Source organism: Eleutherodactylus coqui, chromosome 2 (genome assembly GCF_035609145.1).
Source record: "Eleutherodactylus coqui strain aEleCoq1 chromosome 2, aEleCoq1.hap1, whole genome shotgun sequence".
NCBI lineage: Eukaryota > Metazoa > Chordata > Amphibia > Anura > Eleutherodactylidae > Eleutherodactylus > Eleutherodactylus coqui.
Window position 1 is genome coordinate 247,570,116 of NC_089838.1, and position 23,991 is coordinate 247,594,106.

General features: G+C 41.9%; 1 protein-coding gene across 1 annotated transcript in view; it reads left to right on the top strand.

Annotated features, from left to right (window-relative positions):
* HAPLN3 (hyaluronan and proteoglycan link protein 3) overlaps window positions 1-23,991 on the top strand; it is a 52,947-nt gene that overhangs the window by 25,340 nt on the left and 3,616 nt on the right. Inside the window, exons 3-4 of the mRNA XM_066592809.1 lie at window positions 4,530-4,901; window positions 20,009-20,311. Of these exons, the coding sequence (XP_066448906.1) occupies window positions 4,530-4,901; window positions 20,009-20,311 (675 nt within the window). The remainder of the gene's footprint in view (window positions 1-4,529; window positions 4,902-20,008; window positions 20,312-23,991) is intronic.

A 23,991-nucleotide genomic window follows, 5' to 3' on the forward strand; every position in this document is an offset into this window, starting at 1 on the left:
CCCCCGGCGAATTAGTCTGCAAACCCTATTTGTAAGGACGCATTCATTTTCTGTAGTTAGAAGTAAGATGTCTGTCTCCCTCCAATAGGAAATAATTGGATTAAGTCAAGTCGCTTACACTGAGTGCCGCTCCATCTAATCACAACTTACAATGTTCCAGTTCCCGCGAATGAAACTTGTGAAAGGACAGGTAATGAGCATATATGAAATATACTTTATAGACTGCAGCGACTGCTACAATCATAGTGATATGTCAAGATGCCACTCCGCTGCGCCTGCAGTAGACAGGGTGACTTCAAAAATGACAGCGTTTTCTAACACTCATTATAGTCAGACATAATCCAGGACGGTGCAAAGAGAGTAATGATGAACTGAGGGCCATTTATCACCGGAATGGTGCACATTGACCTTCGCCATGATATTTAGGGCACATCTCAGTCCCACGATTCCAGAATAAAAGATGCCTTCGTCAGGATGTAGTTGTTATTGTAGTATTAAGCCAAAGCAAGACGATGATAAAGACCCATCACATGGAGGAGTGTAGGGGCTCTCTAAACAATGCCAGGGGCAAATAGTTTACCTTATAAATTGCTCCTTAGGGGATATTAGAACTAAGAAAACTTTCCTGTTGCAGAGATAAATTTTACTTGAAGGAGTCCTAGCTGTAAAGTGTCGCTATGCTTACCATGGGCAACTTTTTAGACGATCATATAACAAATGGGAACATTTAGTTACTAGATCACTGGCAAAAGGCAGCAGCACAATTCCCTCTGCTACCGGGAATCTAGACTTGGGGGAACACCTTTTGGTGTAAAATAGTCACACAATTTGGCACAAGTCCCACTTGTGAAAATTTTTAAAGCTCTGCGCTCACCTTTTCTTCTCTAGACGATCATTCTTCCAGCTGTCCCAAACAGTCTAAAGAGGGCTTCATCAGAGAAAATAACTTTACCCCAGTCTCTGCAGTCTAATCCCTGGACTTCCTGCAGACCGTCAGTCAGTCCTCAATATTTTTCTTGGCATACTTGCTGTCCTTCTTGAAACAAAAGCCTTTGGCTTATTATGTGTGCAGATGCACTGACACCTGCCTGCTTTGCACCGGTGCTGAGCCGGTCCTGTAGCTGAATCTCCTTTAGGAGGCGGTCCTGGCACTTGCTGGACTTTCTTCAGTGCCCTAAATTCTTCTTCTCAGCAATTAAACCTAGCTCCTTGAAGTTCCTGATGATCCAATAAATGGTTGGTTTAGGCGGAAGCTTACAAGCAGCAATGTCCTTCCTTGTAAAGCCTTTTTGATGCAAAGCAATGATGACTGCATTTCCTTGGAGGTAACCATGGTTATCAGAAGAAGACAATGATTTCAAGAATCAGTCCCCTATTAAAGCAACAAGTCTGCTTTTATAATTCAGTCAGCATGACAGAGTAATATCAGCAGCCTTGTACTTTCTTCTGAGCTAATGAGAGGATCACTGAAGTGTTAGCAAGTCATTTTATGGCAGGACCCTAATTGGAATGAGGTACCAGATACCACTAGGCCAAAACAAAAACTGGTTAACAAGCACTGACAGTTTGTAAAGAAGGCTCTCTGGAGGCAGTCACTCAGGTGCAGGCTGCACAGGAAGTTCCTCCATTTCTAGCAAGTAAATGGACGAGGCATTACCAAACTCCAGTTTCTTCTGATTCAGTTCTCCAGAGGTTCCTCTTGGTAGCTAGGAACCATCCCACTTGTCTAACGGTGTGGGCCATAGCTCCACGGACAGCAACCTGGTGGAAATAGAGTCTACCACAATGTCTTCCACAACTGCTTAGCGTAGACAGACGCACTCTCTCCATGGGTGTCAAAGGTTTCATTTATATAAACCTTGCCATGCGACTGTGCCTTCCCATTGTGACCAGCAACCCATCGGATTTATTTGCATGCCTTAAGGTGCTTTTAGACAGTTCGTTCAAAATATTTTTCAAACGAGTGAAAATGAACGATAATATATCATTCGGTCTAAACGCGGCCAACGACCAAACAATGAATGAATTGGGTTTTTTTAGCTTATCATTCATTTTATGCAGGCATTAAAGTCATGGTCGGCTCGTTCACTTATCATTCAGTTTAAACAGTGCTTCTCATTCACTTATACAGACTTCTTGAGCCAATGATGTATCTGCCTGCATGAGCGAACAAGCTAGCGTTGACATCACTCGTTCTTTTACTTGTTCAAACGATAAATTGGGGCATCTAATGTGACTCTTAGCAATAGAGAGATAAAAAAAACAAACATTGGGCTCGGCTCGTTCACCCGAGCTTCGTTTTGGTGCTGTTGACCTGTATAGGTAAGTAAAGCTGCAACATGAATCTAACAGGAGGGGAGCAACGGAACCCCTATTACATTAGGAACAGTGGGGGCCTGACGGGTTGGAACCCCACTGATTATAAAGTCATAGCATACCTTAGTGCTATACCATCAATTTATAAGATGGAAGAACCCCTTTAAACAGCTCATTAATTGGGCAACATTTATAATGGCCTGTCATTGGGTAATTAATGGCATTATATAGGTCCGTCTATTCTTTCTAAGAAATTGCTTTCTTCTCCTGGGAATGTTCCAATATTCCAGCTTGAAAACCTTAGATAACTCAAATTCTCTTTTGACTTTCTGTTAATAAGACAATTTTATGGCAGCCTTATTATACAAGCTGTTCTTATTATAGGTCTATATTAGAGAATTGGTTTATCAGTTGTGATCATATAAAAAAGGGGGTTCACAAAGCCGGGTTATTGTGAGTTGATTGGCAAAATTCTCATAGCTGGTGGGTCAATGATGGTGATTGTTGATGCTCTTATAAACTTGCAGACCCTCAAGGTTTAAAGAATTCCATTTTGACAACTACTGTACTTATCTAGATTTAAAAAAAATGTTCAATGTGCAGCGATTATAGTCATTTCTCCAGTTTGAAGAATTTGCCAAACAACGCTTTGCACATTCAGATTTTCAAGTTTTTGCATACTTTTGTTTAGGATTGGGAACTTGTTAAAAATCTCAGTTTGGTAACATTTTCTAGGGTTTTGATGAGTTGCACGCGTATTGATTAAATTATATAGAGTTCTGCAAACTAAATAGTAAAATTACAAATTGGCTCCCTCTAGTGGCCAAACATCACAATGGATGACATCGTAAAATTGTGTAAAGTGTTTCAGGCAGAGCGACCTTATCCTTCTGGAATAAGTGAAGCATTTCGTGCCACCTCGTAGCTTGGTAACGTAAATTTTACTATAGTCCACTGTACCATTGTATATCATGCCTAAATGAACCATGTTAAGTTGGTAACAAACTCTAGATCACTACTTAACAAGGTGTTTTATTGTTTATAAAGCCCCATTTGTGTAATTATCAGGGTAGGAGCTGCTATGGGGCTCAACAACTAAAGTGTTGCGTCTTCACTCAGAGGTAATTGTGGCTAATGGAAGTTGAGAGTTGGGAAAATGAATGCAGATCACTTTCAAAATTCCCAGAAGGCATCCATACTTGTGGGTATAGTGATACAAAATACAAGGGCAGGTATAGACACCACATCCCTCAGCATGCGGACTGGCACATCGCTTTATTGATGAGCATTGCACAGGTGCAATATACTGATGAACAACCATCACATATCTACCACATATTGGTGGGTGGGCTGCTTAGCATTATACTTGCACATAGATAAGTTATACAAACAAGGACCCCTGATGTGGGGTTCCAAGCTTGCATATAATGGCCAAATTATTAACCAATACTTAGTATTAATCATTATTTTTGCAGCAAGCAGTAGGTCTGGCTCTAAATGTGGGGGAGTCCAGGGTGTCAGTCCAGTGGGCTTCACTTTTGTGGTGCAAGGCAGTCAACTGGGCTGAATCGTGTATGGCGTCAATTAGTGGCAAGCCTGCATGGTGTACTACATGTACTGGGTAGACTTTGCATATAGCACTGTGCCCATCTACATGCTGAGAGCCATAGTGTCTATATCTGCCCTTGTATTTTGCATCAGTATACCAGTAAGTATGGCCGTCTTCTGTGATTTTTCCATTGATATGTCCTTTTTCTGTGACTTTTCAGATCACTGTCGCACACAAAAAACACAGCCTTTAATGTCTTAATGGAGTTGTGCCCATTCCAACTTTCTCTATAAGCCCCAAGCTTACTTTTTTCTCCCTTATATAGCACCCCTCTAGTTTGCAGTGTATTATAGAATACATTGTATTCACCCACACAAGTCACTGTCCCCAGGCTTCACAAATGATGTTATTTTACATACAGACTATGAAACCCTTCACTCAGATCCAGAGACTGCTAAAGTGGCTTTAAAGTACTATTCTGGCAGGACTGTAAAAAGTTTTCCTTCTGAACTCCCCATTCCCTCACAAACCAATTCAGTCACTCCTCAAGAACCACAGAATTAACCCAGAAATCCAGATTTCTTCTAATGGCAACAATGTAGACAATAAAGCACATTGTAATTCCAGTTCTATAAATTCTCTTCATGTTTGCTTTGTGTTACAGTTATTCATTTCAATGGTGTGAAACTCGTGGTTAATACTCCTGAAGATGCCCTCTTTGCCTACCGTGGTGGTAACATCACACTGCCATGTGCATACCATTATGAACCAGACATAGGGTCTGCAAGAAGACTCCGTATAAAGTGGGCAAAGCTACACAAGGACAACACCAAGGAGAAGGACGTGCTGGTGGCTATTGGTTTGAGGCACCGAAGTTTTGGAGAATACAAAGGGCGAGTCTACTTACATCAAAACAAGCCTAATGAGGTGTCCCTCGTTATTAATGATTTACGTCTGGAGGATTCTGGAAAGTATAAATGTGAAGTCATCGATGGACTTGAAGATGAAAGCGGCATTGTGGAATTGGAATTACGAGGTGAGCGTAAAATAGAATTACAAATGGCACTGAATATTAGTTGTCAGTGGGAATGTAGACCTGCAGTCATATGTACAGGACTGTGAAAAAGTTTGAGGCAGGTGTGGAAAAATGCTGCAAAGTAAGAATGCTTTCAAAACTAGAAATGTTAATAGTTTGTTAACAAAATTCAAAGTGAAGGAACAACAGAGAAATCTAAATAAAATCAAAATTTGGTGTGACCACTAGAGATGCGCGAGCATACTCGCTAAGGACAATTGCTCAAGCGAGTATTGCCCTTAGTGAGTACCTGCCTACTTGGAAGAAAAGGTTCTGGTGCCGGCGGGGGGCAGGGAGTGGCGGGGGAGAGCAGGGGGGAGCGGAGGGGAGATCTTTCTCCCTCTCTTTCCCCCCCGCTGCTCACTCCCGCAACTCACCGCTCACCCGCGCCGACACCCGAACCTTTTCTTCCGAACGGGCAGGTACTCGCTAAGGACAATGCTCGCTCAAGCAATTGTCCTTAGCGAGTATGCTCGTTCATCTCTAGTGACCATCCTTTGTCTCCAAATCAGCATCAATTCTTGCACACAGGGATTTTGTAGGATTATAGTTGGGTGTATGATTAACCAGTTATGCTAAACAGGTGATAATGATCATTATTTTCATATGTAGGTTGAAATACAGTCATTAACTGAAACAGAAACCGCTGTGTAGGAGGCTTAAAACAGGGAGCGAGCACCCACATATATTAATGCAGAAATAATAGATTTCTAATGTGCAACTCCAGAAGCATATTGTAACATTTCAGATTAGCAACCATTTTTAAGCTGTACAAGAATAATATAATGAGACATAAATTATATAAACATCTCATGCACAAGCAGAGCCAATATCACGAGCCAGCAATGATACAATGAACCTTGCATGGAGACTAGCATATGCATCTGTACAGATTTCTTTTTTTTATTTTTCTGTGAAAATACTTGCTACCGCCAAACATGATATAGGAAAATGCATATTAGACTGGATAGTGAAGACTCATGGCATAGGTTGTGATGGAATATCGCAGTTGGGAGGTAGCTATAATGAATACACAGGATTAGCATAGGCAAAAGACATTAAAGCACAGGGAAAGCAGAAACAGGCCACTCACACAAGGAAAGAGTGCTGGAGCCCATCCAGCCCAGGTAGCAGTGACCTGGCATGGATTGAGGTATACAAGGAGTTAATGCAAGACCTGAGACCAAGATAGGTAAGGAAGTAAAGGCCATAAAAAAATGACCTAGAGGAGTGAGCAAGAATAGGGCAATTACCAGGTGCTTGTTGTGGGATAGGTGTCCGCTGGTCACCAGGAGTGTAAGGCCTCATGTCCACGGGCAAATTATGAATTAGGATCCGCAGCGGATCACCCGCATGTGGATCCGCAACCCATAGGGATGCATTGACCACCCGCGGGTAGATAAATACCCGCGGATGGTCAATAAAAGGGATTTAAAAAAAAATGGAGCATGGAAAAAAATGGAGCATGCTCCATTTTCGTGCAAGTCTCCCACGGGGACGGCTCCCGCAGGCTTCTATTGAAGCCTATGGAAGCCGTCTGGATCTGCGGGAGACCAAAATCGGAATATACTCACCTGCTCTGGATCTTCCCTTCTTCGCGACTTCATCTTCTCTCCGTCGCGGCCGGATCTTTTTTCTTCGGGCCGGCGCATGCGCGGGGCACGCAACCGACGTGCCCTGCGCACCCACCGGGCCGAAGAAAGAAGATCCGGCCGCGACGGAGAGAAGATGAAGCTGAGGCGAAGGGAAGATCCGGAGCGGGCGAGAGGTGAGTTAATTCTTATTTTTATGCCTCATGTCCGCGGGGCAGGAGGGACCAGCTACGGATTCTCCATGGAGAATCCGTAGCAGGCCTGATTTTCCCCGTGGACATGAGGCCTAATGGCGCAGAGAAAGAGAGATGGTTATATAGCCTAGAGTTTCAATTACATGTGGTTATGGTGACGTAGACTGGAAGTGACGTGATAGCATGGGGCGGAAAACCAGAAGTGGGGAAAAGCGCTGTATGAAGTGCGGCAGCTTGATGGATGGGGCATGTTGAAAGGAGAATGACAGGGAAAGGGGGAGCGGTGTAGAGGTAAATGGAGAAATAGGCTAAAAAAAGAAAAAGCAATAAAGGAATAGTTACTTGAAGGGCGGGTAGGAGTGGTAAAAGTAAAGGACACAAGAGAATTAAAGGGAGAGCAGGGGCACAATAGAGGGAGTGCACAGGGGAGCAAGGAAGGATACACTGTACCTAGTAGGTCCAACAGAGGGAACCCTGCATAAGAAAAAAAGAGAAGGAGGGAACAAGTTAACAAAATTAAGCAACGATACATAATGGATATGATGAGAAAACGGGGAATAATGAGATGTAGGCAGGGGGAAAGGAGTAGAAGGGTGAGAGGGGGTGCGGGAAAAGGGTTAGGGAGGGAGGAGAGAACCCCAGGGGAACGGTAAGGGCTAAAGTGGAGCCACACAGGGTTAACCTGAACAGGATGCAATTTTTGACATACCGCCTTACTGCCTGACTAAGGGCAGAGATGCAGGAAACTCTTCTTGAGCAGATTATTTTGCGGGATCCCAGTGAGTGTGTCCCTATGTTTCTGGAGGACCATGTCGGGTAACCAGCTTTCTCGAAATCTTTCTTGCATTTCTACTAAGCGCGCTTCACCAGTGGCTCGTTTGGAAGCTATTCTTTTCACCCATATATATTGATAGAGCAGAAGGGTGGATTCAAGAATAGTGTAGGAGACTGTTCCTGTCTGTAGGTTTAAATCAAAGGATAGCTGGTTATTATTCACCTCCTTCATGATGTGTGGAAAGTTGGCTCTCGAAGGATCTGCTGACACGGTGAAGTGGAAAGAAGGACATGAGTGATTGAGTGAATGGTGAAAACTCTCCAAACTAGGTGTATCAACCTGCTAAATCATAAATAATAAATCAATGTAGCGTAAATACAACTGGCAATGATCAATAAACAGTGGAGATGGGTACACAAAACTCTCTTCAAAAACCTTCATGAACAAACAGTGTAAGTAGGTGTGACATTACTGCCCATCGTGGTCCCAGAGGTTGGTAGATTATAGTTATCTTGGAAAAGAGAAGAATCTTTAGTAAGAATAAATGTAAGCAAGAGACTTTGTATGTCTATAGTGACCAAGAGGCAGCCACCAAGACATCCATCAAGAACCTGCAGTTTGTTGATAAAGTCGGTTGTATTCAACAGGAACGATCGTCCTGTATTGACAAATGGCCATAGTAGGTTATCCAAGAGCACCACAGAATATTGGAATAGTGAATCCATGCAGGAGGCTATAGGATGGCCAGGAGATTATGATAAAATGATGTGAATCTTGACTATTTAGTACCCCAAACATACAGACGATGTCATTGAGAACTATCTTCAGCGTAAAGAAGAACAAGGAGTCCTGGAAGTGATGATTTGGCCCCACAGAGCCCTGATCTCAATATCATCATGTTCGAATCTGTCTGGGATTACATGAAGAGATAAAAGGATTTGAGCAAGCTACATCCACAGAAGATCTGTGCTTAGTTCTCCAAGAGGTTTGGAACGACTTCCCTGCCAAATTCCTTCAAAAACTGTGTGCAACTGTACCTAGAAGAGTTGATGCTATTTTGAAGACAAAGGGTGGTCACACCAAATATTTGACTTAGGTGTCTCTTTTGTTCATTCACTTTGCATTTTGGTAATTGACGAATATAAACTATTCTATTTTGAAAGCATTCTTACTGTGCAGCATTTTTCCACACCTGCCTAAAACATTTTCACAGTCCTGTACACTGAGTCCTATTGGGATTTATTATAATCTATGAGTCTAGGATTAGGTAATCTGCTTTTAGTACAACTTTCTCTCTTCTCTTAGACCCCACGTTAATGAATCTTGTCTTAACTGATATAGTTTAAAAATGCTGCTGAAATCTGAACATTTCCAGCACAAGTTTCTGGACTCCGAAGGTAAACAAGAATGTTGCAAGAAAGTTTCATTTTACTACCAGCAGAAATCTTCAAAAGATGAGGAAATTGAAAATATATTAGAAAGTTACAGAATGTGCAGATTAAACTTTATGTACATAAGGTTTTGTTCACGTGTGTCACAGATATGGCAGTAATTCCCAGAAAATAGTGCAGCATGATGTGCTACTTTGTGTGGTAGGATGGCATAGGGCATGACAGAAACCCTGTGGACCCTTTATAGCCAATGGAGATCGTCAGGTATTGTTCATGCCAATTATGTTTTTACTGTTCGGTTCCTAATTAATGTAAATGAATAATACTGGTGTGCAAGCAGACTAGACAAACCTCTTAGTTGAAATTAAAACTAAAACATATTTCAACATAGGGTTTCTCCCTCTCCTCAATTCAAAGCTTCAGTTTTCTTTGCCCATCACGGATGACCAGAAGGTGAACTGAAGGTGAAGAAAATACCTGAGGTGAATCACCATTATACTGTACACTATCTTGCCAAAAGTAATTGCACACCTGAGTAATAATCAAAAGTTGCATATTTTCTACTAATATCTGATACACTTCAGCTGGTATTTCCCTCCATTCTTCCTGTAAATGTCTGTAGAAATCTCTCAAAGAAGATGCATTGGCCCATCATTGAACAGTTGAGCGATGGAAGAATGTTCTATGGAGTTATGAATCATACTACTCTATCTTCAAATCAGAAGGACGTACCTGAGTGTGGAGGATGCCTAGGGGACGCCTTTTGCTTGAATGTGTTGTGCCAACAGTTATTATGGTGCAGGTTCCTTTATGGGCTGGGGATGGTTTATGTGGCATGGTCGCTGTTTGTTAGTTGTTGTGACAAGAACCACAAACACAGAGGTGAACCCTTACTCTCTAAACAATAATGTGCTCCCAACAAAGTGACAGTATGGCAATATTCCAGGAATGGTCAACAGTACTTCCAACAAGACAACACACCTTGTCACAAATCCAATGCCGTTTTACTTTGGTTTGAGGATATGGATGTTCCATAATTGGACTGGTCTGCACAGAGTCCAGACCTGAACCCTACTGAACATATTTGGGATGAACTAGAACGTCGGTCAGGAAAATGTAAACAGTGTCCATCTTCTTTGAGAGAACTCACCAGAAGTTTGCAGGATGAATAGAGGGAAATACCAGCTGACGTGTATCAGACATTAGTAGAAAGTATGCCATAAAGAGTATCTAATGTTATTAGGGCCACATGGGCCCCACTAAGTATTAACATATGAATCTTTCTCAGTTGTCCATTTACTTTCTGTAGGATAGTGTATGACATGTGTGAATCTGTAGACCAGAGGGTTGGTATTGGGATCTCCAGAGAAGGCCTAGTTACCATGCAAACTATGGGACTGATTTCTAATTAAAAGCCTTACCAAATTAATACCTTGCCTAACAAACTCATGTGATGGAAAATAATTCATTTGGGATTTAAAAGGACCCCACATAAATAATTACAATAGAAAGTTGTAATTTGCTTTTATCTGTTCAATTGTCTAACAGCGCTTTTACACATAATGGAAATATCCACAACAAACAAAACACCAAAATCCACAAGTTTTAAATTAAGATTTGACCATGGACTTGCAGTGGAATTACTGCGTCTTTGCAAAGTGAAAATCCATAGAAATTCCACGGCACATGCCTGGTAAAATCAACATGGAAGTTAGGCGGATTTTGGTGCGGTTGTTTCCATGGCAGATTTTACACCTTGATAAAAAAAATACATCTACATACCGGTAGTGCTTACTAGGTCATGTTTTTATAGAGTGCCCTCCTAACAACCGCCACTAGATGTCACAGTTAACAAGAGATTTGAAACGCGTCGCTACAGCTAGATTCCTCCTCTTTATTGTTAATACATTTTGAAACAGACAGAAAATCTGAATTGGTGGATTGAACGAAAATGTGACCGCTAAATTGCATTGTTGCAAAAATGTTCTTTGAGTGGAATTTGTTCTTTGATTTGTAAAGGCAAATGTGAAAAAATTCAAAACTCGTTTCAAAGGTAAAACTTACTGTACAACAGTTTCCACATATCTAATAGAAAGGAGCAGGTAACTGTTACTACATATATGGAATAGATAGGAGCAGGTAACTGCTACTATACATATGTAAATGATAGGTATTGGGTAACTGTTACTACATATATGGAATAGATAGGAGCAGGTAACTGTTACTATACATATGTAATAGATAGGAGCATATACCGTAACTGTTACTATACATATGTAATAGATAGGAGCAGGTAACTGTTACTATACATATGTAATAGATAGGAGCACATACCGTAACTGTTACTATACATATGTAATAAATAGGAGCAGGTAACTGTTACTACACATATGTAATAGATAGGAGCAGATAACTGTTACTATACATATGTAATAGATAGGAGCAGGTTACTGTTACTATAGATATGTAATAGATAGGAGCAGGTAACTGCTACTATACATATGTAAATGATAGGTAGTGGGTAACTGTTACTACAGATATGTAATAGATAGGAGCAGGTAACTGTTACTATAAATATGTAATAGATAGGAGCAGATAACTGTTACTATACATATGTAATAGATAGGAGCAGGTAACTGTTACTACACATATGTAATAGATAGGAGCAGATAACTGTTACTATACATATGTAATAGATAGGAGCAGGTAACTGTTACTATAGATTTGTAATAGATAGGAGCAGGTAACAGTTACTATACATATGTAATAGATAGGAGCAGGTAACTGTTACTATACATATGTAATAGATAGGAGTAGGTAACTGTTACTACACATATGTAATAGATAGGAGCAGATAACTATTACTATACATATGTAATAGATAGGAGCAGATAACTGTTACTATAGATATGTAATAGATAGGAGCAGGTAACTGTTACAACACATATGTAATAGATAGGAACATGTATCTGTTACAATACATATGTACTGTAATAGATGGGGGCAGGTAACTGCTACTATACATATGTAATAGATAGCAGCAGATAACTGTTACTATAGATATGTAATAGATAGGAGCAGGTAACTGTTACTATACATATGTAATAGATAGGGGCAGGTAACTGTTACTACACATATGTAATACATAGGAGCAGATAACTGTTACTACACATATGTAATAGATAGGAGCAGGTAACTGTTCTTACACATATGTAATAGATAGGAGCAGGTAACTGCTACTATACATATGTAATAGATAGGGGCAGGTAACTGTTACTATACATATGTGATAGATAGGAGCAGATAACTGTTACTATAGATATGTAATAGATAGGGGCAGGTTACTGTTACCATACATATGTAATACATAGGACCAGGTAACTGTTACTATACATATGTAATAGATAGGAGCAGGTAACTGTTACTATACATATGTAATAGATAGGAGCAGAATGTGATTGTTCTCAGCAAGAGAAACGACGTAATCTTGTAGATATGATACCTTTTAATGGCTAACAAAAATACATGATGTAATAATAGCGAGCTTTCGTACCAACGCAGGGTACTTCTTCCGGCTTAAATGGATTGGATCTGAAGAGGCATGCATATTTATACACACTTATAACATACATACTTATGACAAGGCACAGATATGGATGTGATTGGTTCGCACTTAAAAGGAATTCTGCAAACCAGAAAACAAACTTTTTTTACTGTTACTACACATATGTAGGAGCAGGTAACTGTTACTATACATATGTAATAGATAGGGGCAGGTAACTTACTATACATATGTAATAGATAGGAGCAGGTAACTGCTACTATACATATGTAAATGATAGGTGTAGGGTAACTGTTACTACACATATATGTAATAGATAGGAAGAGGTAACTGCTACTATACATATGTAATAGATAGGGGCAGGTAACTGTTACTATACATATGTAATAGCTAGGAGCAGGTAACTATTACTATAGATATGTAATAGATAGGGGCACATAACTGTTACTATACATATGTAAAAAATAGGGGCAGGTAACTGCTACTATACATATGTAATAGATATGAGCAGGTACCTGTTACTATACATATGTAATAGATAGGGGCAGGTAACAGTTACTATACATATGTAATAGATAGAAGGTAACTGTTACTACACATATGTAATAGATAAGGGCAGGTATCTTTTACTATAAATATGTAAATGATAGGTGTAGGGTAATTGTTACTACACATATGTAAAAGATAGGAGCAGGTAACTGTTACTATACATATGTAATGCATAGGGGCAGGTAACTGTTACTATACACATGTAATACACAGGGGCAGGTAACTGTTACTGTACATATGTAATAGAGGCAGGTTACTGTTACTATATATATGTAATAAATAGGAGCAGGTAACTGTTACTATACATATGTATTAAATAGGAGCAGATAACTGTTACTATACATATGTAATAGATAGAAGCAGGTATCTGTTACTATACATATGTAAATGATAGGTGCAGGTAACTGTTACTATACATATGTAATAGGAGCAGGTAACTGTTACTATACATATGTAATATGCATTTACTATATGTAAATGATAGGTGTAGGGTAACTGTTACTACACATATATGTAATAGATAGGGTCAGGTAACTGTTGCTGTACATATGTAGTAGTTAGGAGCAGGTAACTTGCTGTACATATGTAATAGGTGCAGGTAACTGTTACTATACATATGTAATAGATAGGGGCAAGTAACTGTTACTATAAATATGTAATAGATAGGGTCAGGTAACTGTTGCTGTACATATGTAGTAGTTAGGAGCAGTTAACTGTTACTACACACATGTAATAGATAGGAGCAGGTAACTGTTACTGTACATATGTAATAGGGGCAGGTAACTATTACTATACATATGTCATGCATAGGGGCAGGTGACTGTTACTATACATATGTAATAGAGGCAGGTAACTGTTACTATACATATGTAATAGATAGGAGCAGATAACTGTTACTATACATATGTAACAGATAGGAGCAGGTAACTGTTACTATACATATGTAATAGGAGCAGGTAACTGTTACTATACATATGTAATATGCATTTACTATATGTAAATGATAGGTGTAGGGTAACTGTTACTACACATATATGTAATAGATAGGGTCAGGTAACTGTTGCTGTACATATGTAGTAGTTAGGAGCAGGTAACTTGCTGTACATATGTAATAGGTGCAGGTAACTGTTACTATACATATGTAATAGATAGGGGCAAGTAACTGTTACTATAAATATGTAATAGATAGGGTCAGGTAACTGTTGCTGTACATATGTAGTAGTTAGGAGCAGTTAACTGTTACTACACACATGTAATAGATAGGAGCAGGTAACTGTTACTGTACATATGTAATAGGGGCAGGTAACTATTACTATACATATGTCATGCATAGGGGCAGGTGACTGTTACTATACATATGTAATAGAGGCAGGTAACTGTTACTATACATATGTAATAGATAGGAGCAGATGTCTGTTACTAGACATATGTCATAGTTAGAAGCACGTATTTGTTACTATACATATGTAAATGATAGGTTTAGGGTAACTGTTACTACACATATGTAATAGTTAGGCACAGGTAACTGTTACTATACATATGTAATAGATATGGGCAGGTAAGTGTTGCTGTACATATGTAATGCATAGGGGCAGGTAACTGTTACCATATATATGTAATAAATAGGGGCAGATAATTGTTGCTGTAGATATGTAATAGGGGCAGGTAACTGTTGATATATATATGTAATAGATAGGAGCAGGTAACTGCTACTATACATATGTAATAGATAGGGGCAGGTAACTGTTACTACACATATATAATTATTACATTGGACATTTGGTGAAGATTTGTCCAAGGACTCCACTGCAGATGGTGATGTGTGGACATTGTTGCATAACCAAATGTTTTCCTTGCAGGAGGGTGACGGGAAAACTGCAGTGTCTGCAGGGGGTGAAAAGTCCCAAAATAATATTGTGAATAATATGTTGCAGAAAAATTTCATTAACCCTGAAATGTGTGTGGCGGATAGTGGGATGTTTTCTGTGTATGTGTAGAAATGTTTCCCAAATGAAGGTAGGGTGTGAACAGGTTGCTGTAGGGAGTGCAGCCAATGCCCGTGCTGGAGTTAGTAATACTATGGCTCTTTAGAGAGAGCGAGGACAGATAGTACTAAATGTGCAAAGAAAAAAAAGAGAAAAACTGCTGCTAGTGAGACAAGTGAGGTTTTCAGGGCAGATCCTGAGGTCCAGGGTGAGACAGCAAGAGAACGCTTGTTTAAAATTCAGGAGGTATCTGTACCAATGCAGGCTTACATAAGGTTTCTTGAGGAAGCATGGCAAACTGCTAATAAAAGATATGATGCGCAGTTGTAGAAAGAAAGGGCCAACTTGTGTCTGCTTGGAGAAGAGGCCAAGAGGCAAAGGCTGTTAGCAGAAGAGCAGACAGATAAATTCCTAAAAGGAAAGTATTCTCCAGGAAGCCGAGCAGCTGAAAGCAGAGAATGCAGCTCTCAAAGGAGAATGAGCACCTTGAGAGATTGGCTAAGGAGGAAGCTGACGTGTTGTAAGTTAGAAAGAGCTTCTACAGATGCATGTAATCAAACTACAGGGTTGCAGAGTTGAAAATGCAGTTAGCAAAGAAAAATGGTGAATTGGAGTGCCAAATAAGTCAGCTCAAGGAAAAGCTGGAAATGGAGAAAGCTGCTTGCAGCCAGGCAGAGAAGCCCTGCATGAGAGACTGGTATCCCAGCTACAGATGAGCTTGGATGACTACAGAGCTTCCTTGTTTTCCTTGTACCCCAGTAAGTCTTTCAAGATCTCTGCTTGCTACACCTGAAATCCTAGAAGGAGTGGAAGCGATAAATCAGCTGTTTTGTCTTCAAACTGATGTATATGATGAACTTGAAGTTTACAGTGAGTCTTCATCAGGAAGTTGAAGAGATTAGTGTGGAGCTTGGTTACCAATGTCAGATAGTGTCCAACTGGAAGAAGAAACAAAAGATGTGTGAACAGTGGCTTACTGAGGAGAAATTAGTGTCTCCTAAAGATGCAAAAGAATGGCTTAACAAGCGGGTATGCACTGAAATGCAAGATTGGATTAGTGCCAAGACAAATGCTGAAAAGAGAACCCTAATAGGGGAAAAGCTAAAAGGTGTGTTCCAAGAAGAAAGAAGAAATGGAGACTGAAGTGCTAACCTTAACGTGCACCATGAAGGTGGTGTCAGAAGAAAAAGCGGTATTTCAAAAGTCTGCTAAGAAATTTAACATGAAGATGAAACTCTGAGAGGCAAAGGGTCATACTGCTGAAAAGAAGGTTCCGAGACTAGAGTGGTCTAGGGCCCAGTTCAGACAAGTGAAAAGAGAGAAGATCCTGTTTAATTCTACAAAGCAGAATTGTGAAAGTCATTGAAAAAGTGAGAGCTGAGCAAAAGTTCAAGACTGAAAAGACCTCTGAAGTACAAGAAGCCAAGGAGAAAGCAGAAGGGGAAAATGTTAAAGCAAAAAAGGCCACTAAAGTAGAGATTAGGAAATGTGCCCCAGAAGTTACAGGTGAAGAAAGTCCTGTAAAAGAAGTTGCAGAGGTGATGGCTAGGAAAGGGCCAGCGAATGATCAGATTGAAGAGAAGATGGTTAAGACCGCGCAGAAAAATGACAATGTTGTTAGTGTTTCAGAACGTGAAGAAAGTGGAAGTGACAGTCCCACACATGAAGATGCCCCCCCCCCCTCCTCCCGAGCCTGGAGTTTTGACCCTGGAAGGCCAAAAGAAAGTGTAATACGCCTTTTATCAAAGGGAATGGGGGGGGGGGGGGGGGCAGGGATGTAGCAGTGCAATGTCAGACTGGCCTGCAAAGGGTGCTAGATAGGCAGTCTGATAGCGAAAGAGAGGACAGGTAGAGGTTAATACCTGATGGGTGTAGCAGGAAATGGCTACAAAAGAGCCATGAAAGACCAGCAATGAAGCTCATCATGCAGTTTAGAACGGCCATTGTGTTATCTCAGTGGATGGAGGCGGAGGAGCGAGAGGAGAGAAATCTCCTGCACTGCCCCACCCCCTGTTGGCCACTCTGTAAACCATCCAGCTCTGCTAGCCCAACACTCATCCTGTGTAAATGGGCCTTTAAGGCCTTTTAACACAGATAATTCTTTCAAAGGACTGAAAGATTAAAAGATTTAAGCTTTTTTTTTTGTATAAAGTGTTAATGGCTATTAACACATTATCATCTTCATTTACATGTAAAAGGACCTGCAGGACTTGTTTGCAAACAGCTGCCAACACATTCCTTTGTTCTCTCCTGGATGTAGGCAGATTGAATTGTTCCCCCCAGGCTTGTGTAAACATGCTGTAGGGAGAACAGCATGCAGTCTATTAAAAGATAAATGTGTTAGCTTTTTCTCCCAGTGGCTGAATGATGGATTTTAAGTTAACCTTAAAATCATCGTTCACACGAAAAGTGCATGATGCCTGCGTTTACATGTAAGGATTATCACTCATTTTCAACCATTTGAACAAATTTTAAGCAATAATAATAATAATTGCGTGTAAAAGGGTCTTTAGCCTCATGTTGCTTCTCCCAACGGCTGCCTGAAAGCGTCTAGGGGGAACCACTTCTGCTGCTCACCTAATGAGCTCCAGTCTTTTCTGGGTGCAAAAAAGTTCCTAAAACCTGCACTGCTGAAGCCTGCCTACCTCCTGGGTAGGCTTCTTCCAGGTTCTGCTGTCCCTAATACAAGAAATCCAGGCAATAGAAGTCAGTTTCTTATTAGTGGGCTCCTTCATGTGGCTAAAGCTGATATTGCAGTCCCATGGCATTGAATTTATCACTGGTACCTTCTGCTATACTAAGCCCATATAGGTGAGGCAAATGGTGGCATATAGAGGTGGCATGTAAAGATGGCAAAGTATGGCCTACCTATGTGAAAGGTAGCATCTATATGTTAAAGGGGCAAGAGGGGTCACTTGGTATTGCATTGTCACTGGTGTCATCGCTGGGGAGTTGGCCAACGGCTCATTAAACTAAGTCAGCCTCCTTCTGGCTCGGCCCATGCAGAGATAGAAAGAGGGGTCCATTAAGACTGTTATCACCCAAAGTCCAACATAAACCTGGAGCCGGCCCAAGCTGTACTCTACACCGTAGAAGGGTTGGTGTCGGGAGTGCATTAATCCATACTGCCATTGATTTTTGGATGTCTTCACTGAGAGAAGATGCCTCCAGGCTGCACTAGAACATGATTTTTTTTTAGTATTTATTTGTTAATTTAATGTCTACACAAAGGGGATGACTAGTTTGAGACATTCTGCCTCACTGATGAGATAATGAAACAGTTTACTAGAAAATCGAAGCCGTCGATTTTTGTGACAATGCTACAAATCGCATGTATGTGAAGCCCATGCTTTCCTATGGGTTACTTTACACATGCAATGTTTTGTAGCATGCGACATCCCGACACAGACCTGACGTGTCCCGCGATATGCCATCGACACGCAAGGTTTTGTAACCCATGTTGCCCTATGGACACGTTAGGTTTTGTAGCCCATGTTTCCCTATGGAGCCTTCCTCTCTGTTGCATCGCCGCGTACGAAAACGCAATTTTTGTGCAGTGCGATGCAACTTTAACTGTAGGAATAAAAATAAATAAAATAGAAATAAAAAAAGTATACGTCACCTTTTAGAAGCCTGACCGCATCTTCTCACCGGGACCCCAACACTATTCTGCTTCATCTCTTCTGGCTGGGGATTGAAAAATCCCCGCCTCCTGAAGTGCTGCCTCTGATTGGCTGATGCTTGGCCAATGACAGCCAGCACTCGATGAAGCAATCACAGCCATTTGTCGAGTACTAGCTCTGATTGGCTAAGCGTCAGCCACTAACAGCCAACGCTTCCAGGAAGCAGAGATTTTTCAATGATGATCAAGAAGACCACTGCTGGGGACGAGGAAGAAGCTGCAGCTGAGCCTTTGACAGCCCTTCTAGGTGAAGTGTGTATGTATATATATATATTTTCTTTTTTCTTTAATTTCTGCAGTTAGGGCTTATTTTCAGGGTACAGCTTATATTTCAAGTCCCCCCCTAGAAAATTCTCACATGCGGTGCTACAAAATTGCAGTATCACCGCAAGAATCCACAGCGATATCTCACGGACCAGCAATGCAATATTGCTGGGATTTTCTCGCGGTGATGCCATGTCACCCGTGTGAACGAGGCCTAAGGCTGTGATCACACGTGGCGTTTTTTTTTCTTCAGGCCTTCAAGTCAGCATTTTTTTTAAAACTGCATGTATTTTTAAAAGCCTCATGTGGTTTCTTGAGAAACACATGCATTTGAAAACCACAACAACAAATGCCACGTGGGTGCACAGCCTTAGGGTGCGTTTTTGGACGGGCCGACTGTAGGGTGCTGCTTACACAGCCCGGATTGGTATTTTGGATTTGGGTGACTATCCACCCGTGTAAAAGTAGCCTTAGCTCTGACCCGTGTAATAAACACAGCTCTGATACATCTGAATTATTAACCTAAAGTCTTGTATATTTCAAGAAGTTGTCCGGTTAGAATACAACTTTTTAAAAACCGGTCCCACGTTGTTAAAATAGTAAAAACATATATACTTACCCATCCTCAGACCTGGCAATCCAGTGCTGCAGCGCCACTGTTATCCCGGTCTGTGACAGCAGAAGTCAGGTGACCACTGCCTACCAATCAGAGACCGCAGAGTCACCACCCATTCTGGCATCAACGCTCACATCCTGGGTACCATGATGCTAGATGGTTGGAACGTTGATGTTGTGGCCTCTGATTGGCGGGCAGTGGTCACCTGACTTCTGCTATCAACAAAGATTGGGACGACAGCGGTGCTGGATCGCCAGGTGTGAAGACAGGTAAGTACATCTGCTTTTATTATTGTAACAGGGGTTTTTTAAAAAGTAGTATTTTAACCAGACATGCCCTTTAAATGTTGCGAAAGTCTAATTTCCCCTTGTCCACTGCATATTTCATTGCCATTTTCTGCAGGTGGACAGATATTTTGGACCTCCTGTGTCTTACTAATGCAATGTTCTTGTGTGCAGGTGTTGTCTATCCATATCAGCCATATCAAGGAAGATATCAGCTGAATTTCCATGATGGAAAGAAAGCCTGCGAAGCTCAAGACTCCATGATGGCTTCGTTTGAGCAGCTGTTTAAGGCCTGGGAAGAAGGGCTAGACTGGTGCAATGCTGGGTGGTTAATAGATGGTACTGCCCAGTACCCCATTACTTTACCCAGAGAACCTTGTGGTGGAAAGGATATAGCACCGGGAGTAAGGAACTATGGAGAGCGTCACAAACGCTTGCACAAATTTGATGTCTTCTGCTTTTCTTCAGCACTGAAAGGTGAGGTCCAAGACCCAGATACAGTATGTAAAATGCCTTGTATTGTCTACGAGTATAACAATAGGTGAAAACTGGGAGAGGTTCTATATAATACAGGTTGAGTGTATTATATCATCTAGAGTGTGGATTGACCTTGATTCTTAGATGGCTTGGTTTCAATCTGGCCTTACACCTGGTAAGGGTTGTGGACTGTATCTTCATTATAGATGTAAAGGGGTTGTACAGCAATTGATGATATTATGCACTGTCCATGCAACCTGTGACAAACCTGTCCTAAAATGCAACTAGGATGGCTTGAATGCAGCTATAAACCAGTGGGTGATACGGATGGCACCTCATGCCACACTATTTGTTGCTGTCAGGCTGAATGGTAAGCCTGACTGTAACGAACCTTAGGTTCGCGGTTGCCACCTCCAACCCTTCCAGTCTACAGCTGTATTCAACTCCCATTGTTACATTCTAGGATGGGTTTCTCACCCATGGTCATTTCTGTACAACCCCTTAAGCTACCCCTAGACTTACAATAGCTGTTGGCTGAAAGTTCATTTGGCAGAGCTATACTTTCCAACCCCCCAGTCAGGGGCACATGTGTTAGTAATGGGGAGAGGTGGAAAGATCTGCCAGCGGCTTTTCTAACCGAGATTCCTGCATGCTTTAGTACAAAATGGCCAATCCTTCTTTCCCCCAACATCTGCCACTGAGCGAAGCATCCAGACACTGCAGACAATATTACTTAGTCAGTCAGGCTTGTGTATGGGCAGTGCATATATAGAAGATAATTAGCATCAATTAAAATTTGAGATGTGGTTTAACAGGTAGTGAAGGGCAACTTTTACTCTTTTTGTAAGGCCTCATGTCCACGGGCATGCACGAATTCCAGCGACCCTGCGTACCTGTCCAGGTGTTGAAGTTCTGTACTGCGGATATGTGTGGAAGTGTTGGCCGCTGCGCCGGCGCACATGTGCAGTACAGATTTTTTGTTTTAAATCTGCTTTTCCCCTCGGACTCCGCGGCCTGTTCGGCTTCCATTAACTTCAATGGAAGCCGTCCATGCGGGAATCGCAGTAAAATGGAGCATTCTGCGGTTTTTCATCCGCGAGCGGAAACCGCAATTGGTTTCCACTTGCGTACATGAAAATTCTTTTTTCCATAGCATGCTATGGAGGGTTATTGCTGCGGAATCCGGAGCAGAACGCCCGCTTCGGATTCCGCAGCAAAAATTGAATGAATGAATGAATGAATAGCTAAGCACTATCTGTAATTGGCTGAGCACTCAGCCAATAGCTAAGCACTAGCTGCTATTGGCTGAGCGCTCAGCCAATCAGCACAGCCCTTTCAGGAGGCGGTGATTTTTAAATTCCCACCTGCTGAAAGTGCTGGACAGCAGTGTCGGGGAGCCAGCCGGAGGACGCATGTGAGCGACGGAGAGGTGAGTAACTTTTTTTTTTTTTTTTACCACTTATTGATGCTTTTCAGGGAAGGGCTTATATTTCAAGCCCTTCCCTGAAAATCATACTGCAGGGTTTGCTACAAACCACTGCTTTCAATGGGACTATCAGCAGCGCCGATTTCATTGAAAACAATGGGATAGCATGCTGCACTTCTGCCACAGCTGTCACAGCTGTGGCAGAGGATTCCTTCATCCCCCTCGATCCCCGCGGGGATGAAGGAAACTCATGCTACATCTGTCACAGCTGTGACAGCTGTGGCAGAAGTCCACGGTATCCTCCATATCTTTTCAATGGGGCTAGCGCTGCTGCCCCAGGCATGATCCCGTTTTTACTCTCGCTGAGCAGTGGAGAAAAAAACGCCAGTGGGTGTCCACCCTCAGGGCTTATTCACGCAGGCGTATATTGGCTGGATTTTCATGCCTGGCTGATATACGCTGCCCATCTGATGCATTGGCTTACAATGGGCGTTTTCACGCCGCCGCCAGCAGCTGCATAGGTTCCTATAGGAGCTTATGCTAGTTGCCGGAGAAGGGATGTTCACTTTCACTCCTTTGAATAATTTTTTGAATGATCATTCCATATAAAAGGGCCTTTACTCATACTGGGCTTAAAGGGGTTCTGACATGACCAAAAAAAAATTTTACTTGCCTGGCCAGGACCGTTCGCCAGGCATGTCCCCTCCTTCTGGCATCTTCCTCCGTGTCTTCTTGAAGCAGAGCTGGAATAGTCAAAATGACCGCTTCCTGCTCTGCTCCGTCCGTCAGCTCCTTTCAAGGTGAACGGACGGGCCGCCCACAGCAAGCATATCACAAGCAGTGCTTGCTGTGGGCGGCCCGTCCATCCTGGCTGAACTGCAAGGTTTTCGCGCATGCACAGTGGAGAGGCGGCCCATCCTGACTCTTGTCAGAGGGCACCTCTCTGCTGCGCTTGCGCGAAATCCCGGAGGGGGCGGCCCGTCGGAGGAAGAAGTCTGCTGGGAGATGACCTCCGGAGGACAACAACAACAGAAGAAAAGGTAAGTTTTAGGTTTTTATGCTTTAGCAGCCAAAAATCGTGGGTTCCCTGTGTCCATTAGGCAGACCAGGGAACAATGGCTGCTAAAGCATAAAAACCTTATTCGTGTCAGAACCCCTTTAAGTACTATCTCAACTGGTCATCATCACGTTATTTGTGACCCATTGTTAATGAGGAAAGTGAAACGTACTAGTCAAACCATGAGCACCTTAGGCTTTATTCACACAAGCACATATCAGCCACCGTTTTCATGACCGGTCAATATACGCTACCATCTGATGCATTAGATTCCAATGCATCAGATCACACAGGCAATTTTCCGCCACATAAAAGCTTTTACGCCAGCCAGGAAAAATAGTCCTGGAACTATCTTCCTGGCTGGAATGTGGCAGCAGCTCCCATAGACTCCTATGGGAGCCTATTACAGCTGCCAGAGAAGGGAGGTGGGAGGAAGTTTAGCAGCATGATTGCTAAACTCCCTCCCCCTTCTCTTCTCCTCTCCGCCCCTTGCTGCTGTTTGCAATGGGAGGGGGCAGAGTGGGGTGCAGCTAAGCTCCGCCCCTCCCTATTCCATTGCTGGCTTTAGCCAAGGAATGGGAGCCTAGCTCCGCCCCTCCCCCCTCCCATTGCAAACGGCCAGAGGGGAGGAGAGAGGAGGTGAGCCGGCGTGGGGGAGGGAAGCGGGAATGTCTCCTGAGGCCCCACAGTATTGCAGCCTTGGCATATTAGCGCTGGGCCCTTTGCTGTTCAGGTGGTTTTATGGCACTGGTGGACGCACGCAAAACGCCTATGGCCGTGTAAATGGTGCCTTAACTTGGTATTGTTGGAATCCTGCAGACCCAGAGGATAATTTCATCACAATATTTATTCTGTGGCTGAACACCGTAAAAATGAAACTAAGAAACAATTGCGGAGTTTCGTTTTTTCCCAAATACCTAAAAAAAAAAAATTAATTAAAGCTATATAATACATGAGATGTACCCTAAAATGATACCCTTAAAAAGTATAACCTGCCCCGATGGAAACAAGCTCTCACATGACAATGGAAAAAATTAAAAAGTTATGGCTCTAGGAATGCAATACTGAAAAAAAGCGAAAAAAAATTAGTTGGTCCTTAAGGCACAAACAGGCTTCAGTACTAAGGGGTTAATTAGACATTTAAAGCAGTCAAATAAATCAATTCAGTCAATTTGCAGTGACTGGCTTGCCTCCTGG